Source organism: Parasteatoda tepidariorum, chromosome 7 (assembly GCF_982258835.1).
Source record: "Parasteatoda tepidariorum strain Cologne lab strain chromosome 7, Ptep-v5.0, whole genome shotgun sequence".
NCBI classification, from domain to species: Eukaryota; Metazoa; Arthropoda; class Arachnida; order Araneae; family Theridiidae; genus Parasteatoda; species Parasteatoda tepidariorum.
The window spans coordinates 41,264,308-41,280,266 of record NC_141761.1 but is presented as its reverse complement, the minus strand read 5'-3'; the positions used below and the strand labels follow the sequence as shown (position 1 = coordinate 41,280,266).

The window sequence follows — 15,959 nt, the reverse complement described above, 5'->3', positions numbered from 1 at the left end:
AAAGGAAAAAAAAATTCGAAGTTACTTCTACATACGAGCTTAAAAAACACGGCATGTAAACAAAAATCTTTCTTTATTTTTCCTTTTTAAGATTCATAGATGTATATTACACATTACAGAAATTCTTCTTCCTACGTCATATCATAATCATCTTATATAACTGTCTCGCAAAACAAAACAGCACTCATCTAATTGCATTTCGAAAGTATAAAATTACATTCTAAATGTTTTATTAATTGCTGCCGTATATGTTTTTATGTCAATTAAGCCACGAAATAAAAAAAGAACTTTTCGGAAGTGGCCTACAAATGAAAAGAGACCACATGGCCCAGTTAAATCGTCACATACTGATGCAACCCACCATTCAGTTACCATGGTGATGAAGAATCGATTCCTTCTGCAACTCCACCACCCGAATCCTCTATTCCAACAGAGAAATCCAGGCTGAGCAGATGTTCTGTATGAATTGTTTACATACAAGTCTTATTTAAAACCGGAACATAAACTATCCTTTATTAACATACCCGGTGCATAATTTTAGCTGCTCATCGAAAGAAATATAAACTGTGAAGATATTTAACAGATTACGATATGTAAACATTAACTGAGGTGAAGAATGATGAATTATACGAACGGCTTTAGGATAACTGTGTTAAAATGATTGAGTTAGGTGAGAATTAATATCTCTAACATTTTTATTTTCGATAAACGTAATGACAGATTTAATCGGAATGATTAAAAGAAATTTAGATTCATATGTAGAATTTATTTTTAGTAGAATATTATGCGCAGCATTTATTTACTTACTTACTTCATGTAAAAGCATGGAGAGTTCAAACGAGAAAATATTTTTGAAAGTTTTCAGAATGGAAGGAATTTTAAGTATTATTTTTTATTCAAATAATGAACAAAATATCTAAATATTTAAGCTTAAATACTCTTCAGTGTTAATTTATAAACAAAACATAGTTTAAATAAAAGACTGTGAATTAAATTTATTTGCTTTGTATTATAAATTTTAAAATGCTTTCACGTGCTACGTTTTATTAGTCCTTTATTAGCAACTGCAATTTAATTCATTCTACAATACTACAAATAGTAAAACGGGATCTAGATATTTTTCAGGGAAAAGACACAATAATGTTGAAAGTATTTCCTATTATAAGCAATACCATAAAATTTAAGTTGTATTTATATTAAAAGTTTCATTGTAAGCATTGTTACCCAATTAGGAAATTAGGAATTTATTTTATTTTGCTTGAAAATCATATTAGTGAATTTCAATTGACTGTATTTACACATAACTATTACTGAAATGGATGTGTTGATAAATAAGGCTAATTTTTAACAAATTTCACAAATTTTTAAAGTGTCCACAGAACCTATAATTTTGAAAATAGTTGAAATTTTAAAATTTCATATGTAATCATAATGTACTCATTACGTATAAAAATTAGTATCCAACTATGTTTTCTATAGTTGCTACACTGAAAAAAAATATGGTCAAAACTACCAGAATATGATAAATTTTATCGCGTCTCTAGCTCTATGGGAACACCAATAAGTCTGAAGTTTTTACCGAAGCGCTTTGGTTATAATTTTAATAAAATTAACTAATAAAATATGGTTTATAAAATTTGATAAAATTTGGTGATTGTGGTAAAATTCGATAGTTTTATAATGATACCTTAAAGCATGGCATGAAAACCACGTATACGGTTTAATTTACTTTTAAATTTTGTATTTACTAAATGTGTGTGAAAATAAGAACTATAATTTTGAAAGTCAGAATTTCCGCCTAATTATTTCTGTGTCAACGAAAAAATTAGCAAATGAATGTTAATACCATATATTTTGGCTTTATCAACCAGAATGATGTTGTTGTTCTTTTTAACAAAAATGTCATTATCGTGAAGAACGGTAATTTCGCCAGAATTTTTTCTCCGTGTATAGTACACTATAACTAATGCTCTGCTAAACTGAAAATTGCACTAAAGCTCTGCTAAACTTCAGCAATTTTGAACACTCTAACTAGTTGAACAGATATTAATCTTTTATTTAATGATTAATTTCTATTGCCCAAAAATTGCAATAAATTCTGCTTGAAGCGAATAGGGATGCTAGTAACTAACACTCCCTGACCCACAACGGGCTGTTGCGGAAATGCTTTAGTACTAATTTAAAAATATTGAATGAAATGATTAACTTTTTCCTCCTGACTCATTCATTTTAAAACTAAGTATTTTTTTTTTTAAATTAAAACTCTATTTTCGATTTAGATCCAATAATTTAGATGAACTGAATCCAAAAACTAAGTACACAATCAAATCAGATTGCAGAATCGAAATAACTTTCACAAACTTCAATTTTCTAGGTTGGTGTTCTCTTTTTAATCAAAAGAAGAACAAAAAAGCTTTTACAAACTGTATGGATAAATATTTGATGAATGCTTTGATGTGTGATACGTTTCAAACATGACGTGAACAAAGATAGAATATGTTAGAAACCATGGTACTATGCCTCGATTGATTGACTAAGTAAAGGAAATTGTTTGTCAGCGCATTATCACTTAGCGCAAAATTACTATTTGACTAGTATCTACAAAATGTGCCATTAGAAAATATTAAGTTGGCAAGAAAGCAATTTTGGCTTTGTAGGGTGAAAAAATCACAATATTTTCTTCACAAAAAATAAACTTTAATCAACGAAATATCTTCTTTCTGTTCTATGATCTTCTGCCATATTTTATGTTTCTTCATGATCCCGCACTGATCCCGCTCTCATATTTCCCGCGCTCATCATTAGCAAAACATCTCAACAAAGTATGATTTGAGGTCATCGTTAATATTGTTTTTACCATTTAAAAAGTATTATAAACTTCGAATTAAATGATAATCCGATGGTGTGAAGTCGGATCGAAAATCGCAAAGAAATTGTATTCCATCACGACTGTGTGAGGACTCACACACGACGAAATTATTGGAACTTGCTTGGGAAATTATGTCGCATCCTCCATATACCCCTACCTTTCACCATCAGAGTTTATGAAACTTTTTAAATTGTAATCATTTCAGTAATCATGATGACCTCAAATCGCACTTGGTTGAGATTTTTTACTTATAAGGACCAGACGTTTTATGAGAGCAGGATCATGAAGTTATCCAGAAAAATGATAAAATGCCCATTGAACAGAAAAGAAGTTAAATAACTGATTAAGGTTTATCTTTTGGGCAGAAAAAATTTTAGTTTTATTTCTCACTATGAAATTATTTTTTTGCCAACACAATAATAACTTTTATTTCACACTCTCGATAAAATTAGTTCAATGAAAAAACACAATATCTGTATCATCTGTATAATGCGGTACTAATTAACTTTAATCACAATCAAGCATTAAATTCAATCCTGTTTTCATTCAAGCTGTGCTATAGCAACACATAATGAAGTTTAAGAAGCATGATAGAATGGCTATAAAAAAAAACACCATATAAAGAATGCAGCAAATTTGAACGATATTATAGTTCAAATCGCTTTAAATTTTCTAATAGCGAAATTTAAAATACAAAATATTTTAATAATTATGTAATTTCGTTTATGAAATAAAACTTAATTAATTGGACTTATTTATTTTCAAGTTTTTGGCGTTGTGAAATGCCTTGTGTTTTTCTCTTTTATTTATTTATTAAACTTTAAAAACAAATAACTTGTTTTAATGTTAAAAAGTAATCAAAAACTAGAAATAATCAACCAATATCTTCATTTACTCAACATTAATAAGGGAATGACTATACGTTTGTAAAATTAGCAGATTACTACGAGGGGCCTCCTAGTAATGTAATTCGAAATTTAATTCGACTTCATAGTTTTAGTTTTATATTAGAACTTTATGTATAGATGTGAAAATAATATTGGGCTTAAATAATTTTTAACTATAAACTCTAGAATGTCTCAAGGAAATGTGACTTTTTTTCTCAGAATTGAGTTCTTATTTATCAGCACTCAATCCATTTTTTTTATTTAAATTTCTTACTATTCTTTCATGTTCCTAATCTAGCTTGCAACCAGGTTTTTTTCAGTTAAGATACGGATTTTGAATTTTATATATATTTGAAACATAAAACATTGCTTCGTGTAAAACCGTGAACTTATATACAGAACTTCACGAATGGAAGATTTAAAAACAATGCAAAATTTTTCCCCTCCCTGTAATAATTCAATTTTTTATTCTAATTAATTATAAAACCTAGCCTATTTCATTTTTCTTTCTGTATAAGAAATGTTTGAATTTGAAAGTTATTCGAAATTGGAAAATTTATAACACTACGAAAGGGTTTCAAAACAATGGAAAACATGTTAAAATAATAAATACTATAATAACATATAAATTAATTAATACTATGATAAATAATAAACTTTAATACAAAATGATGAGCGTTACTATTTTTTAAATATTACAACTTTTAAGTGTGCAGACAAGAATATTTTCTCTCAAAAATCAGACTTTGTTGACGACAGAAATAACAATTCAAAATAAATCAATTCTAATTAAGAGCTTCATAAATACTTTGCCAAAGAAACGTAATTTCTTGTTATTTTTTATGATCTGAACCATGAAATGAAGCGGAAGTCGTCAAATTAATTAAATGAAATAAAAAAAAAGTAACAGAAGAATAGTACGACGGCAGATATATTTCTTCACGAATACAGCATGCGTATTTTTTTCTATGCAGCATGTCCTTCTCAACTATGTAACATGTTTTTAATTATTTTACCACTGTAACTGAAAATTAAATTTTTCATGATACTTTCTATCATATATATATCTTTTCTTTCCAAATAGTCACCTTTTGTTTATCAAAAGATAAAAAATTTTAAAAATTTCATAAAATTATCTTTTTTATTTACATTAATTACGTGACAAGTTATACAAGAAAATATTTTTCTAAGAGCTCAATTTGATTTTTAAATATAATTTATTTTTTACTTATTTACTTTCTTTGAAAGAGCAAACAATAAAAGTAAAAAAAATGAAGGTTGATCTCATATTTGAATCATTTGTTATAAAATTTCGTGAGAAAAAAAAATTCGAAAATTCCAGTAACTAAATTGCCAGAACTCTTCATCTTCTTTTTCTTTTCGTTTTTTGTTTTTGTTTTGTTTACAGATTATTTTCTGCAATATTTAAAAATACCTCGTCGTATGACTTCTACTAATCCAAAATTTTAACATCGTCACTAATAGTTTAAATGCTGGATTAGTAGAAAAGCAAAATATTAAGTTGTTTAAGATGTTTTCTTGATTCTGCTAGGAAATGAAATAAGCTAAAGATCCAAACAAAATTCTGGCAATTAGGTTCGTATGTCATTGTGTTGTATTGGCCCTTGCATACTGATTTTCAGTTCTTATTTTCAATGTCAGGTAGAATTGGATCATTGTATTGTTACAAAGGCAACTTTTCGTTGTATCATTTTTCGCAACGCAAAGAAAAACAGTTCGAATAATAAGTTAGTTAGTTCTCTCATTTTCTTAACTGGAATCAAAGTCACGATATTATGTCGACGAACACAATGTGAACGTATTTTGTATACATTAGCAATTGCCTCACTGTGATAAAATAAATAAGAGAAATGAAATGTCATGAAAAAATATGAGGCTCATCGATTTGCAATTAAGGTGCGTAGGTAGGTAATCAATTTACGTCGCACTAGAGCAGCAAAATGGGCTATTGGCGATGGTCTGGGAAACATCTCTGAGGATGATCCGAAGACATGTTTTTACAATTTTGATCCTCTGCAGAGGGGATGACTTCCCAGCATGAAATTTAATAATAATTTTTCTCGTTAAATAATCATTTACAACTTCGTTGCGAATTGAATGTTTTTAGAATGAATTATAATTATGTATAACAGAGTATTTTGAGTTAAGGCAATTGAAGAAAAAATAATAATAAATAAATAAAAATTACAGGAATTGCACAAGCTTGTTTTTGTCTTCTATGCCAGGGTTTTCTAAAGTGTGCCATGGAATAAAACGAGAGATACCGCGAGATGGTATTAAATTCAAGCCTAAAACTAATCCTTTCGTGGTAATTTGCTGCTGCTTGAAAGGAATAAAGTTTCAAAGTAGAGTTGATAGCGTATAAAATATTATAAGATATGATTTTTCTGCTTTGAGCAGAAAGATATGACTGTCCTAATTTTCTAATGTATGCAAAAATGAGTTTTCAGCTGCTACTATTCTAAACAGCAGGTATTAAAATAGAAGTGCGAATAGCTACATTCAGTTGTATTCCATGGTTTGAAAAGTAATTGACTGAGCAACAAGCTCACCCAACATACTAAATGAATACTCGATACTTTCGATAATGTGGATGATAATATCTTGATATTCATATGTTCTCTTTAATTCTATTTGCATTATTTACTAAGATAGAACTTGTATTTATTAAAATAATTTTTTTATTTATTAAAATGAAATACTTCAATTTAATCTTAAACACACTGAAGAAAATTCTGGATCAAATTACTGTAAAAAGTACCAGCATCAGGGTGCTGGTACTTTTTACCATAAAACTCATTTTAACCGGAACATATTGCGAAACAAACAATCGGACATACCGTAATTTTTACAGTAATAATTACCGTAACATCACTGCATCAGTCTAATTAAATGAACATTACTCTGAAAATTACAGTATAATATTTCACGATAAAATGGATTTGACGGTAAAATGGATTTTTCGGATTAATACACACAAAGTGCCGGTAATTTGTAGTGTAATTTGATACGGAATTTTTTACACTGTATGATTTGTATTATTCGCGTTTATATTCTCAACACTTACTTCTACAATTCTTTTTTGATAGGCTTATACATATAAAACGTACAAATACAATATAAATATTATACTGCAGACACATGTCGTATGATTTGCGCCGGGAAGAAATTTTAAATTTTTTAAAGACTTTAAAGTTATAGAACCTAGTAAGGAAGTCAAGTATTTTTTTCGAGTAAAATTTTCTAGTTGATATTATTCATAAAATATTTTTTTCAGGAGATTCATAGCTTTAATTATAACAAGATATGACAGAATATTCCAATTACGTGCTCGTTTATGAAGATCCCGATTACAGCAGAGATGAGAAGGAAAAAGTTGATAGTACTGACGCTAAAAAAGACAACTTACGACGCAGATTTCTGGTGGGATTGCGAAAAGAAGGACTATTAGCAGATGAAGAAAGAGTCGGAAAACACATATTTGTCCGAATATCGAGCTCCCTAGATAGACTGTACAAAGAAGCAGAAGTTATGAGACTGGAGTTACCACTCTTAGGGGTAGGTAAAAATTGTACTTATACACTACATCAAATTACACCGTAACTTTAATTTATGTTTTATGATTTTTCATTAAAGGAATGCAAAATTCAGTTCTTCAGTGTAATATTCTAATAGACTTTGATCATAAATTTTCTTCCTTCAGTTTTGAACCAAACATTGGCTAGAAAAAAATGTTAAAATATTTTTTTGTACGTTATCAAAAAACCGAAATTTTTGTGCAAAGTTTTATTCATTTCATCATATTATGTACCCAAAACAAACATATTTAGGAGTCCATTTGGACAAAAGTAAAATAAATATAAATATTGCAAGAAACATTTATCTGTGGGAGGTAATTTAATGCAATTGAAATAACACTGGATTCGAAATTTCGGACAAACTAACCAATAAACGTGTAGAGTATGTGTTGCCCTTTCATGTCTAGGCCTTTCTACTTTACTTTACACTCAAACACATCCCTGAACCATAGAACTTTCACATTTTTGTTTAAATGAGAGGGAAAGAAAGTAAAACGCAAAAACGAAAGCCAAAGCAGGTGCAAGTTTAGCGATTAACTGATCAAAATTGAAAAAAAGAAAATAACCGAAAGTTAATAATAATTTTAAATAAAAAGAAGCCATGTGTTCAGACTTATACGACGCATAAGAATACTATCTAGTAATACAACCACTGGGATTATTTCTCCGTACCATAATGGTCCGCAGGCGTCAAAATCAGCAAAATTCGAATCGGCCAATCAGCACTGGGATTCGAATCCCAGTCGCGTCATTTGAAGGTGAGCATTCTATCTCCAGAATCATTCCAGCTATGGGGAAATTTTAAATTGCATTATACAAGTAAAAGCTAGTTTCATGCGCGAAATCTTTTTCCCAGTGACATTTTTTTTCTTAATTTTTAATTAAGCTTCCTAATCTTCGTAGTTCCTTTAAAAAATATAAGGCTTAGGTTGCGATACCATAAATTCCAAACATCAGAGCAACAGCTTTCTTCCTTATCATAATACGATTCTATGTTTAAGCAATGATAGTGTAATAAATTTGGGAACTATTTATATCACGCAATGGCGTTTTAAATTTACAACACATAAATGAAGCCCTTATTTGAACCGTCTCTTACATTCGATTGACATTGTGATGTCAATTCTTTTAAATATTTAAGCTATAAATAAGCCACAAATGCTGTGTTATATTAAAAGTAGATTATTAAATATTTTTAATCCCGAAAAGATTACAAAGTAGCTTTGACAGGGAGCGTAGCCAAATTAATTCAACAAAAAATAAGCACCTTTCAAGCACTTAAATAATATTTTTAAGCACTTTAAAAAAATCACAATTAGGCAGGATTGGAAAGTTTTTGACAATTGACGGTTTTACCTAGTTTTAACCGTCATGACAAAAAAGAGAGAAAAAAACACCTTTCGGCATTGTTTTTGACAATTGTCAAAATTTTTGAATCATGTAAATCGAATGGCGTTTTCATACGCTACGGACTGACGATACACCGAAGTAGATTGGGGTTGAATTAATTGTGAAAACGTTGTATAGAACAGTGACTTTCTGCATAATTTGTAGCAAAAATCAAGATGGTAAGGGACAGATATCATTTTGGAAAAGGGAAAATTACGCACTTTTTAAAAACACCCAATAAAAAAAACACCTTTAAGGGCTTTTAAAAAGCGAAAATCAATAATAAGCACTTTTTAAAAACACTACGCATCCTGTTTAAGCTTGCGTATCGAAATTAAAATGTTTCTAGAAACGGTAAAAAAAAAAAAGCTTCAACGATGTTCTAATATAAATTTTATGTCACTGTAATTAGAGTAACTTTGAACAGTTTTTAAAGAACTCGGTTTGTATTGATAACTTAAGCGAACAGCTTTATTGATAACTTAAGCGAAACAGTGAAATAGAAAAGTATCTTCTAGTTAACCGATGAAAGATGTTGGAGTCTTTTATAAGTCTTTGTAATATCCGGTTCGGGAATTATCGGAGAGTCAAATATCGAAATTTGAAAATTTTAAAACATTTCTCAGCTATATTGTATTTTATATTTATCTAAAAAAGTGCATTGTTTACTACGAATTTCAAAAAAAAATTATTCTAATAGTTTAAACACAAGAAGAGGGTAGAAAAAATCTGTAAAATTAAACAAGTTTTTTAGCGTTGACAATAGGTGATCTTCATCTAAATTGGATTCGATTGAAAAATCACTTTCAATATGGTCAATTAGAAAATAATTTTTTTATTGCGAAAAGTATTATTTTTCTTGTTTCCAAACCAATATGAACAAAAGAAAATTATTGAACGTTATCTTAAAACTGGCGTTTTATTCTGTCTTTCATTATCTAAGTAGCAAATGTAAAGTAAAAGTTGCATTCTGTAGTATATCTGAGAGAGAAAAAGGGAAGAAATTCAAAATTGAAAACTGTAGTTAACCAGATATCATCATTGTCCTTATATTAAAAAAAATATCCCTCAAATCAAAATTTCAAAAAATATTACAAATTGTATTGCTTCTGACTACAAAAATTTCTCTATAATAGTGCATTAAAAATATCTATATGGTTCATATCATACATTTTAGCCATATGATCTTCGCTGAGTACGCTGCTCATCTTGAAACTGATTTGAATAGAACTTTTTACTTTTTCTAACTGTATGCTGTCATGGCAATTTGACGCCCTATATTTTTTTTAAAAACCTTAATATTTTCTTTAAAAAAAGTAACTTTTTTTTCGCTATTATTTAATAAGAAATCTTTACTATACATAGTAATTTTTTTTTAATAAAATAAATATAGCAATTTTCTTTCAAGCATAACAAACATTTTGAAGTTTTAGTTAAACTACTTTTTAATATAAGATCAATGCAACAAGTAAAAAAACTACCTGAAGCTTCATTATCAATACATTTCTACTTGAAACTTCATTATCAATAGTAATAATGGACTTTTTATGTTTTTTTATGTATATATAAAAAGTTGAATAATATATTTTGTTGAATAAAATATATTCCAAACCCATTTTTCTTTTTTACTTTAGTGCGTGACTATTATCAAGCAAATGTTATTTCTCTAGACATCATTTATTATGTATTATTGAAGGGCTTTTTACTGTTCATATTTTTTTACAACTTTAACTGCCTGCTAAAATATTAATGAAGTATTTATATTTTTTTTTATAGTTAGTTCTGAATAATCCTGATGAAGAACAAGAAGCTGCTATAGAAATAAAATTAAGAAAAATGTATGGAGGAAAGAAAACAGGTAACAAATATAAGTTTTTGTTGCATCCTTAGGCAAAGGAAAATAAGGCTTATTGTTTTCAATCATTGCAAGTAAATTTAACGTAACATTTTTTATTAAGTCAAACTAGGGTAAACTAACCAGTGAAGGAACACTTAAGCTTCGCTTGCCTTTTAAAAAATCATATTAATTTCAAAATTCGTAATTTCAGTTAAATGACAGTGTCAACATATTGGTTACTAATTGCAAACTATGCAAAAAAAAATTGTAGAGAACTTACACAATATTGTTTTAAAGTTTTGGAGGTTCAAATAACAAGTAGTAAGAAGACCCAGTGAAGGAACAGCTCTTACCAGTGAAAGAACACAAAATTGCCCAGTGAAGGAACACTTAATTTTGGTTATTTTTTAATGCTCTTTATGAATTTTTTAGCCATACAAATACAGTCGGACTTCTATTTAACGAACTTCCATTCTACGAATTTCACTATTTTACGAATTTTTTTGAGGAACCAAGAGCATTTGGGAAATTTTTTTGTAAAATAACTTCCATATAGCGAAGTGAATTTTCTATTTAACGAACTTTTCATTGAGATCGACTTTCCCCATTTTCCAAAATATTTCTTAACATTTTAAACTTGTTAAGGAAATTTATGGGGGAAATGAGCTTGAATTAATTTTCGAAGCCACTGCTTTATGAAATGTATTACTGTTTTGTCTAAAAATTATCTTAGAGAAGGCAGTAAATTCCCTTTTTGTTTGCATTTCAAACGAAAAACTCACTTCAAATTAACGGATTTCATCCATAGCAATTTAACTTAACGCAAGTGGTAATGTATGTTTAAAAATACTTTTATAATAAATGCAACTATAATTTTATACATAAATTTAGACTTTTTTTAGTTGATAATGTATATAGCATGATAGTGTAACACTGGATAATGTTTTGCTCTATTCTTGCTTTCCATGCAGATTTCTTTTATGGTTAAGATTTATATGATAAATAGTAGATACTAGTTTACAAGATAAAAGTGTATCAATTGCTATTTTAATTATGTCTAGTGTTTAAGAATTTAAAGCCTGTTTTGTGTTGTTTAAGTATTTTAAGAGGTGATTTTCTATTTAACGAATTTTCCATATAACGAGCTTATTATTGGTATTAAGTGATTTTGTTAAATAGAGGTCCGACTAAAAACAAGACTATTTGTGAAATTATAAAATACAAGTACTTGTAAAATGCTAATCATGAACTAGAAATTAAAGTGATGTTAAATACAAAATAAATTTTAAAAAAATCATTATTTCTTATAATTTGACAGTCAAATCTAAATCATTGTGTCATCCGATGCTGTTTATTATCATTATTATTTTATCACCTTTTTGTTTACTCTTTTTCCTCTTATTTCTTGAAGCTTTTTTTTCTTTTTTAAGTATTTTTTCTTTCTTTTTCTTTTCCATGTTCTCTTGTTTTAATGTTTTTTAGATCTTTCAGCCTCTTGAAATTTTTGACATTTCTCTGAAGTTAGTGCAAAAGGTAATTTATTCGCTTTTCTTCTTATTTGACCTTTCTTTTTATCATCAATATTTGACCAATGTAAATGGCTCTTCCAAGCTTCTTCTGAGTTTTCAGCAACATTTCTAGAATGCCTTTCTCGAAAATAGACGGGGGAAAGGTGTCTTGAAGTTTGAGGCAAATCCATCGCTTGTTGACTTATATCTAGAGGATCTTTAGAAGTACTGATTTTACTTACAGAATCATTTCTTTTTTCAACTAAGAGAATCAGCATGAGGACTCATTTCAAATTCGATATCTAATATGCATTCATTATCAATACTAGCTTCAGTTCCTAAGTTTGACTTAACCAAGTGGTCTTCTTTTAATACGTGCTTCTTCCATATTGAAAAAAGTACAGGCTCTTGGACATTTTCGATATTAGACTCTTCCGTCAATGCTGTGTTAAAAATTTACAACATATCTTGAGGGATTTCCCTCTCAAGCTTCTGAAGAAATTGAGTATCGTTTCTGTTTAACTTTGTTTTTTGTTGAGGAACTTGCTTCTAAATTCAAACATTGTAAAGTAGTTTCTATAAATTATATAATCACGTTGCTATCCTATAATGATAGCTTATTAGGAGTTCTTGGTGCAAAAGCCAGCGAAAAAATGTTCTATTAAAATTTTTATGATTATATTTAATTAGTTTTCGATTTGTAAACATAGTTTATTAAGTTGCCTAACATTTGATGTAACTACACACCCCGTTAATAAATATAAATTATAATTTTTCATAAATTAAGCTATTAAATTAACATTTTGAACTGAAATTATTTCAGGAATTATTCGTGTAATTTTTAACAAAATTTCAGTTGTCCTCTATATAGCAGAATTACTTATCCTAGAGTCATGTAAAATCATATATCACACATTACTGTTCATTCACTGGAAGTATTCCCAGTGTAGGAATATGCCTGTTTCTTCACTGGTTAGAAGCTGTTTTTTGTCTTTTAAACAGAATTTTGATGTATAATATGACTAAAAGTACAAGAAAATTGCAAAATTTCTTTTATTTTCATTAACTGAGAAATGAACCCAGTAAAGAAACACTTGTTCCTTCACTGGTTTTTCATCGTTTGGTGATCCAGTGAAGGAACATGCATGTTCCTTTACTGGTTGGAAGTTGTTTTTTGTCTTTTAAACAGAATTTTGATGTATAATATGACTAAAAGTACAAGAAAATTAAAAAATTTCTTTTATTTTCATTAACTGGGAGAAAAACCCAGTAAAGGAACAGTTGTTCCTTCACTGGTTTTTCATCGTTTGGTGATCCAGTGAATAAACACCCCCTTATCTCAGTACTTGATTATGCTACGGTGCTTTAGAAAAAATAAAACGTAATTTCAATAACTATATTTTGAATTCTCTTTTTCACAGTGAGAAAAATAAGACTACTACATGCAATTAATTCCACTTCAAACATATAAGTACAAACACTCACCTTATAATTTTTTCAACGAAACAAGGTGTTGCAGAGATAATAAAAAATTCAAAAATTTTTTCAGAGAAATCTATTTGACCAGGTAATCCAAAATATTGCTAGATGACTTCCTATTGTTTGGCAGTAAGCTATTGTTACCAATCATTCTAAAGAAAAACTTTCAAATTCTTATTTTTAATCAATATATATGAAATGTTCCTTCACTGGGTAGTGTTCCTTCACTGGTTGGTTTACCCTACCAAAGAGTTAACCAAATGTAAAATGCACATCCATAGTTTACTGTAAAAATCAGAAGTATCAATATACCTCAATATAAGTTCAAACGCAATATTTTTTAATAATTAAAATTGTTTTGTTTCATATAGTGTTTACCCTTCAAAATCAATTATTAACCTCAATGTCTGTTCAAATACATTTTTTTTTAACTAAAATTGTTTTACATAGTGTTTCACCCTCAAAATTAAACATTATCAACCTAAATATCAGTTCAAACACCATAATATTATCTTTTTTAACTAGAATTGTTTTACGTAGTGTTTCAACCTCAAAATTAAACATTATCAACTGAAATATCAGTTCAAACACCATAATATTATCTTTTTTAACTAGAATTGTTTCACATAGTGTTTCAACCTCAAAATTAAACATTATCAACCTAAATATCAGTTCAAACACCATAATATTATTTTTTAACTAGAATTGTTTTACATAGTGTTTCAACCTCAAAATCAAACATTATCAACCTAAATATCAGTTCAAACACCATAATATTATTTTTTTAACTAAAATTGTTTTACATAGTGTTTCAACCTCAAAATTAAGCATTATCAACCTAAATATCAGTTCAGACACCATAATATTTTTTTAACTAGAATTGTTTTACATAGTGTTTCACCCTCAAAATTAAACATTATCAACCTAAATATCAGTTCAAACACCATAATATTTTTTTTAACTAGAATTGTTTTACGTAGTGTTTCAACCACAAAATTAAACATTATCAACCTAAATATCAGTTCAAACACCATAATATTATTTTTTTAACTAGAATTATTTTACGTGCTGTTATTGTTTACACACTTATATTTAAACTTTGAAACATTCTATTTTCTAATTAATGTTGATATTTTTACTAATGTCGTAAAATCTTTAGATTTCTTTTCAATTTCATTAACTTAGACCGATCTTTTCTTTTATTTAAAAAGAAATTAATCTTGAGGTTTATTACTGTTTTATATTATAACATTTATATATTTAATTATAGATGCACAAATTACGAAGTAACATTATGTGTCGGTAATTGAGTAAATATGGAATGGATAAATGTTTCAAAACTTTATGAAACCGTCAGATGATTTAAAAAAACATTTTATACTTTTATTTATTTATTTATTTAAAAACGATTTAATACAGAACAATGAATAAAGGCAAAAAACAAACAAACATAAGAAATTAAGAGAATGAGACACTTTTGGATCTCTAGGTAAATAACTTCAGAATGGAGTTAATTTATTATGATAAAAAAAGAAAAGGAAAACATGAAAGGAATTTAAAAAAATTAACAAAATGCAAATATGAAATTTAAAGTTTCAAAAGTAGCAAGCATGAGTGTTAGGCTTAGAGCAAGTCAAAATTTTGAGTCTTAAAATCTCAACATTATAACTATAAAAAAACATATTCAGATAAAAGGTAAATAGTTAGTTTTGAGTAATTGACCAAAGTGCTAGTTGTAGCTATATCAAACCTACAACAATATGTTCATTATACATATATGTTGTGGGTCAAAAACTAGATAGATGCGTGGATACCTATGTCGTTTAGGTAAGAAAAAATTTTGTTAAAAGAACTCCAGTTTATAAAATCAATGATAGATTAAAGATATCGAATGGTGTTACCTCTGAATTTTAAATATGTTGAACTAGGTCAAAATATGTTTCATAATAAGCGGTTGCTTTGCTCAACGATACAAAGTGTATTAAATTACTTTGAGAAACTATTTTCTGTACAGACTTATTGATCTTCCAAACAATCGCTTTTAAGTCCTCAACTAAAATGCAGTTAAAAACTTAAAAAAAGGTGTTTTTTGATTATTATTATTAGTTGGGTAAAATATTTCATTACATAAAATAATTGTAAAATATTATTGATTCGCTGTTATTTTAATTTCAGAGTCACAAGTTTCTGCTCCATTTCAGAGAGATTGCTTAGAATTATTCAGAAACAATAAAACAGATTCTGTTCTTTGGTCTTCGATTAGATGCTTATTGGTAAGCCCATTTTATAAAATAATACAATTCGTCATTTATATCCAAAATTATAGATCCAAATATTTCATCTTTTATAGATTTAACTTTAACATCAATAAAAGGAACGAAGAAAAATTCT

At 28.0% G+C, this 15,959-nt stretch overlaps 1 protein-coding gene across 1 annotated transcript in view; it reads left to right on the top strand.

Annotated features, from left to right (window-relative positions):
• The first annotated feature begins 383 nt into the window (after positions 1-383).
• Positions 384-15,959, top strand: part of LOC107445504 (anoctamin-7) — a 56,500-nt gene continuing 40,924 nt past the window's right edge. Inside the window, exons 1-4 of the mRNA XM_043045771.3 lie at positions 384-670; positions 7,055-7,335; positions 10,521-10,602; positions 15,744-15,841. Of these exons, the coding sequence (XP_042901705.1) occupies positions 7,084-7,335; positions 10,521-10,602; positions 15,744-15,841 (432 nt within the window). The 5' untranslated portion in view covers positions 384-670; positions 7,055-7,083. The remainder of the gene's footprint in view (positions 671-7,054; positions 7,336-10,520; positions 10,603-15,743; positions 15,842-15,959) is intronic.